Source organism: Serinus canaria, chromosome 2 (assembly GCF_022539315.1).
Source record: "Serinus canaria isolate serCan28SL12 chromosome 2, serCan2020, whole genome shotgun sequence".
In the NCBI taxonomy this organism is placed as follows: Eukaryota; Metazoa; Chordata; class Aves; order Passeriformes; family Fringillidae; genus Serinus; species Serinus canaria.
This window is the reverse complement of record NC_066315.1, coordinates 37,063,395-37,069,924: the sequence shown is the minus strand read 5'-3', so window position 1 is coordinate 37,069,924 and position 6,530 is coordinate 37,063,395. Positions and strand designations below refer to the sequence as shown.

At 38.5% G+C, this 6,530-nt stretch overlaps 1 protein-coding gene across 1 annotated transcript; it reads left to right on the top strand.

Moving 5' to 3' along the window:
- Positions 1 to 711: 711 nt before the first annotated feature.
- Positions 712 to 6,523, top strand: PP2D1 (protein phosphatase 2C like domain containing 1; the record flags this gene model as incomplete). The annotated part of the gene is given in 6 exon segments (XM_050971001.1): positions 712 to 1,016; positions 1,018 to 1,110; positions 1,112 to 1,159; positions 1,161 to 1,386; positions 4,726 to 4,753; positions 4,756 to 6,523. Coding segments are annotated over 6 exon segments (852 nt in total), but the record flags the coding sequence as incomplete, so codon positions are not given.
- Positions 6,524 to 6,530: the final 7 nt, after the last annotated feature.

Here is a 6,530-nt window from a genome sequence, read left to right as displayed (position 1 = left end):
TGTATGTCACATGCTGGTTTAGGGGGAGAGAATGTTATGCAAGCAGCAGTTGACACTGAAATTTTCCAAGCCTGAAGCAGAAATCACTTGGGAAAAAATTCTAGGTAAAATGGCTCACCTGTTCCTTAGAATAGGATTTGGAAAATATGTTGTTTTGAAAGTATTAAGCCAAAAGTCTAATTTTTTTTCCTATAGAAGCTCCAAGATGGTCAGGTTTTAAACTACCACTTGGCAATTTGGCTGAAATGGCATCAGCAGTGCTTCTTTTGTCATTCTTGTCAATTTGCCCAAACCAGAGCAAGTTACAATATTTAGAAAGCAGCATCAGTTTGCCCATGCCAGGTAGAGACATGCCAATGTGCAGGTAGTGAATTCAGACAGGTCCCTCAGTGCCACCAAGGCTCTGTCAGGAAGCACCTGCTCAGAGGCTCTAGAGCTCTGACTCTTGGCTTTGCAGCATCAGGGGCCAGGCCTGGAACAGCACTGGGTGTGCAGAGTGAGGTGAGAGAAACTGGGCTGATGGGGGAGACTGGAGCAAGGAGCTGGAGTGGAAGAATTGGAGGTACAAGGGGACAAGGGTTACAAGCTCTGGCTGGAGGACAGGCAGAGAAGCTGGTGCTGACTGACTAGAGTCAGGTCCTTTCAGTACCTAAATTCTATACTGCTAAATTCTCTGAGACACATCGGCAGAAGATTCATTACTCACTCTAATTCCTTGTGGATAATTCCACTCCCACACCATTTTGTGATATTGCCAATATCAACAATCCTGATACTTCTAAGAAAGTAAATAATTCTTTAATAAAAGCATTACTGATTTGCTAAGATAAAAATTCCACTTGGCAGAGAGACATGGAAGACAGGTTTATTGTGCTGGACAACCATGAAGGTAGGTCAGCTACATGCTTTCTGGAGATTCTTGATGGCTGTCACAGTGTGACAGCTACAGAAACAATTGTAGCAAAGCTTCCACTTCTATTTCTTGAACAGCTTTCTCACACGGATTCCTCCCACAAAAATAAGTGACAAAGAGCAAATTCTAGAATTTTTTGCCAGAGTAATCAAGGCAGATTACAGAGAAAAAGAGAAGAACCAGATAATGAAGAGACCAACAAGCCCAGTCTATTAGGAAAGTGTATGCTAAGTCCTTTTGGAGAACGCAGATTTTTACAGCTGGGACCAAATGAGGTTTCCAAAGTTCACTGGAGTGGCTCTTCAGTGGGAAAAAGAATTCCTAGTGAAGAGATGGATGGCACTGGGGAAGAAAGAAAACATCCTCATCCTGAAAACAACACATACCACCCATTAGCCAGGACAGCAAAAGGTGTTCCTGGGCTACTGCACCTTGCTATTATAGGCAAGTACATTCCACACCAGGATTTTTTTCCCTTCATCCAATTAAGTTAAAAAAAAAAAAAAAAAAAAGAAGAGGAAAAAAAAAAAGAGCAAGTCTAAAAGCCTAAATTAATCTAGAGATTTGTTGGCAGTTGGCATCTGGAAATAAAAAGCAGCAATTCCTTTAGCTTGACAATGTGAAGGAGACATGATAAATTCCCTCACAACTGATACTGCTATCAGACAATAGTATTCAGCTTATTAGATAAGTAGCTGGAGCACAATATTTGAATTACAGCATTTAATTCAATTGACTAATGTAAAAGAGTTAGGAAACGTTCCATAATACACAAGTGACCTCTGAAAGAATAGCATGATTTCATTTTTTTTTTAAATCAAGATGTTTAAAGTGTCATCACATTAGGACAGGCTTCAGATTTTTGAGGTGTCGAAGTCCTTGTGTCGGTGAAACATGCTTAAGATAATATTTTAATTAATTTCTTGCATTGGACTAAGTATCACCCCATTTTGCGACCAGCAAATTGAAAACATGATTTGAGGGAATAATCTGAATGATTACTTTCTGAAATAGGAATCTGTTGCATTTTACTTTTATGAAAGAACTATTCAGACCTGTTTCCTTATGAAGTAGAACCTTGCTTTTCTTCAGTGCAGAATCAGTTATTTATTATAAGCAGAAAAACAACTGTGAGATTACAAGCAAGATACCTGCTTTCCCACAAAGGAACACACAAGCAGAGTGGGTAAAAAAAAAAGCAGAGTGGGTATAAAAGAGCTAGTGGGTGAAGTGGTCCAAATGGATTTGTGTCTGCAGCTACATTTTCTTCCAGCCTCTGCTTGAAGCACATGCCCAGCACTACACCACTGCTCTATCACTCTCCCTGGCATTAGTAAGGAGTGGGCTGACATTGCAGCTGACATCAGAGGCACTCTTTCTTCTCTGATGCATGCATTCACACAACTTGTAAGACTTCTTCATATTTCTCCACATGAAATTTGAGAAAATTAATGAAGAGGGTCAAAGGGAGAACCATTTGAGAGACTTCATTGTTGTCAGGACAAAAAAAAAAGACAACAAAAAACCCAAAAACAAAACAAAACCCCAACAATTTGCACTTATCTGCCAGCCTGAGAAACACTTTAATCAACTTTATCATGCACTGACACTGATCTAGGTAACTGTGGTATATCCCATCACCTCCATTCTTCAATGCTTGCTGCTACAGCTGTACTTAACCTCAAATAAGCTTTCTGCAGCTATGTGACCTTGACAGGTACCGGTATCAAAACAGGTAGTTTAGCACTAGCCCAGCTATTCTTTCAGGAAATGCAGTCACACCTTTACTGGAATACAGCATTAACTCACAAAAAGGCTGCAGTGTTTTCAGAGGCATTTGTTTACACCTTATTGGAAATACATTTTATTTTAAAGAGATTGATGAAGGCAAGAACTGAGGCTGGGTGAATTCTTTACCAAATTGCTTCTGGGTCTTGTTACCTGCCTCATCTATTCCTTACAGAGAGGGTTTCATGCTGGCTGCAATTAAGGATACCATAAATTCAAGCTCTGCTAACAAGTTAAGGTTTGAAGTTCATCAGAGGTACTTTAAATCTTTTATGATTCAAGTCCACATTTCTGAACCACTGCTAAATACACATTTATTTAATCTAATACAGTTATATTTCCACCAAATGTACCACATCAAAGGAAAAAATTCACGCAACATGAACCTTAATTTTTCCCCAAGGAGTGCATTCTTACAGAAGTATAGACATGTTTCTTCAGCTCTAGGTAAGCAACTAAAGAGGATGGCCAGATACAAGGAGCAGGAGGTGCTGACATGGGCCATCTTCTTCATCTAGTCCCATATTGATAAGTCAGCTAAGTTTTGTTGATTTTTTTGCCCCGTCTCTGGTTTGCAGACAAGAGAGACATGCATCCAAAAGGGACTAGGTTTACTCCTTCTTGCAGTCATATTGTTCCACATGGGTTATATTATGGCCTTGGTTAGGCTTACAGTTGGTGGTCTTGCTCCAAGGGTTTAAGGGATATTTCACACATTTTTCTAGCTCTCCGTGGAAATCAGAGGAAGGAGGGGGAAACAAGCAAAAAGAAAGATACAGAGCACAACTTAAGGCATCTAAAATTTATAATTAATTAAAAAGGTGCATCCTTCAGTTTGGTGTTTTGAATCACTTTCTCATTTAAGGCAGAAGAAATCTGCCTTCACAGACTACACTCAGCTGTTTCCTACACTCAATGATGCCAATACTGCCCAAGAAACACAACTACTGTGTAAGCAATGCCTACTCATACACCCTTTTCAGAGGTCTGTGCCCCAGCCTAGCCAGATGATATTAAAACTACAATATAAATGAACACACTGCAGCCAGCTTCATGCCTAGAAAACCACCCCATCCCAAGGAAGTTCCTTCTGCCTGGCATTGCTTTTGCCCTTATACCAACAGATCAGAGGGGACCAAACATCATCCCTAACACAGGAAATGGTCTCCCAGGGCATCCACAGAGGATCTCAAACAATACAGCACTTTGGTTCAGAGCTCTTTCCTTTATGCTCTGCATTCAAATCTGACAAGACCAGCCCCCTGCAGTGTTACAATTTCTAACACTTTTAATTCTCAGATTTCAGAAATGTTGAGGGACAGGGAAAATATCTTTTCCTACTAAAGCCAAGAAATTAGTCCTCAGCTTCCCACAATGACTAAGAATTCTTGCTCCCTTAGGTGCCTTAACCAAGTAAGAGATTTAAGGCATCCTGTAAGTAAACACTAAATCCTACATCATATCCAAATTATTTTCAAGTACTAAAATTTGTAGGCTGCCAGAAACAGTCTGAGCTGAAACTTCTTGCTGAGTTCATTCAGACACTTGAAAGCACATGTTCTCATAGGAGAAAAAGTATTTGAGAAAAATAGAGAAGTTGCACCTTGACTGGCTTTTAAACAAGAGTGCATATTTTTCATATTAGACTACACTTTAAGCTGAATGAAATGTCACCTAAGACTCCTCATAAGAGTTTATTTGCAGTCAAGAGATTAAGATTCCAGAACAGTCTTCTAAGAATGGAAGGGGAAAAACCACAGAAAACTTTGCTGTAAAACCAGAAACAGATTCAATGATGGACATATCATTGCCTGTGAAGTAGATTATTAGCTATGATTTCAGGTTTTTTCCCAGTCCTTAACAAAAGGCTGATACTGTAACAGCAGTATCTTAAAAAAAACCCCAAAACCCAGTATGCTATAAATACTGTTTAAACTTCAGATGATGTACGTGCAGTCTTACATAAAAATGGAGTCATGTCTCTCAAGAGCACAGCACTTCTAATATGAGAGAAAACACTTCAGAATGGTGTAAACATCAGCACTAATAAACCAGGTTTGTAGAGGGATACCTGAGAACTATAAGGGCTCTTGGACATCACAGAGCTCCAGTAAAAAGAACATCTGTTATACCTGTACCTCATACTGCATTTGTCCCTATCAATGTTATTTGCCAGTTTCTTATTTTGGCTTCTAGCGGGCTTTGAGGGGTGGTTTTGGACTACCTGAAGTACTTGCACCAACTCTTAACATTCACTCATGATTTGAGAATGCATGAACGCTGTTCAACAAAACAGGACATCGTGTGTCAGCATCTAGTATCCCTCACTGGAGACAACTTAACTGACTCAAACACTAATAATCATCTTCAAGACAGAATACAGCTATTTTATTCCAATAAAAGTATTTTTCAGAGTGACTCAAAAGGCAACCTGAAACAAAATCAGTGAAAATGTTCTAGGAAGAATTATAGGCATAGTAAAAATTCTAGCACACAAGGTGACTCTGAAGAACTCAGTTTGAAGACAGAAAATTTTATCTCAGTTTTCATCCACACTGAGACTTCAGAGCAAGAAGAAACCAACACTTTCTGTGAAACAGGTCCAAGTCACAGCTATAAACAGCTGCAAGAGAATGTGCTGGCATGAAGGTCTAAAGCCATGAAAATGCTCCCAAAATAGACAAAACCATGCTAGCTAATTCTGACTCAAATACACAGCTGGCAGAAAAAGATGGACTCCAATTCATTTTGTGACAAAGTTAATGCAGGTGATGTTGGTCAAGAACTGCTAAAAACTGTATCACCACTGGGTTCTAAACCACCACCACAGTTTGAAAAAGACACAAAAATTGTATCTGATCGATTACAAATCACAAGCTGCAGAAGAGACAGTCAGCTCAGAGACACTGCAATGCAACAAGTCACCTTGTGAACAACTGGCAAAGACTGCATTAGCTGCAGGTTGAAGAGACAATATTACTATTTTGATCATACTTCTAAATGGATGTGTTAAGATACCCCATTACCTCAACATTTAAAGATTTATCACAGGATAACTGGAGTGCCACAATATATATAGGACAAGCTTATATTTAGCTGTGCCATGAATTTATTGTAAGCATCTTAAATGCTGACCCATACAGTGAATCAGACATCTTGTCTGGAACTGTACAAATGCAGTAAAACCTCCTGAAACTTTCAATAAGAACCAGTAATCAAATTTTTTTTAAACCACTTTATTCAAACCTGAGCACCTCAATATAAAACTAAACACTGGTGAACTGTCATTTTTCTTGCTAAACCCAGATTACTGCAAATTTAAAATCTGCACAAGTAAGTTTCTATCAGTTCAACATTTAAATAGACTAATTCATCTCTTCTGACACACTTTGTAGATTTCATATAATGAAAATAACTAAAAGAATTAGTGCAATATACTGGACTGATCAAAATAAAATGTACTTTGGAAAACAAAGTTGCGAAGTTCATTACTGACAGACAGCAGTACTTATGTTACAGATATAGGAGCATCATTTATTACTGTTCTAGCCATAAAGGAAGAACTCAGAACCCCCTTTGATTAGAGAGGAAAAAAGTTAGCTTTAAGTAACTGTACATTCTGTATACCTTTAAGCAACTCTTAAATATTACAGAAAGTATTAAACAAATGTAGACTACAATGCAGAGTACCTATTTACAGTACATTAATATCCAAATTTAAAATCAAGTTGGATGTACATAATCGTTAGTGCACTATATTTTTTTTCCTTAGGGGAAAAACAAACTGTAATGGCCAGCAATGATCAGAAACAAGAAAGAAGTCACAGAC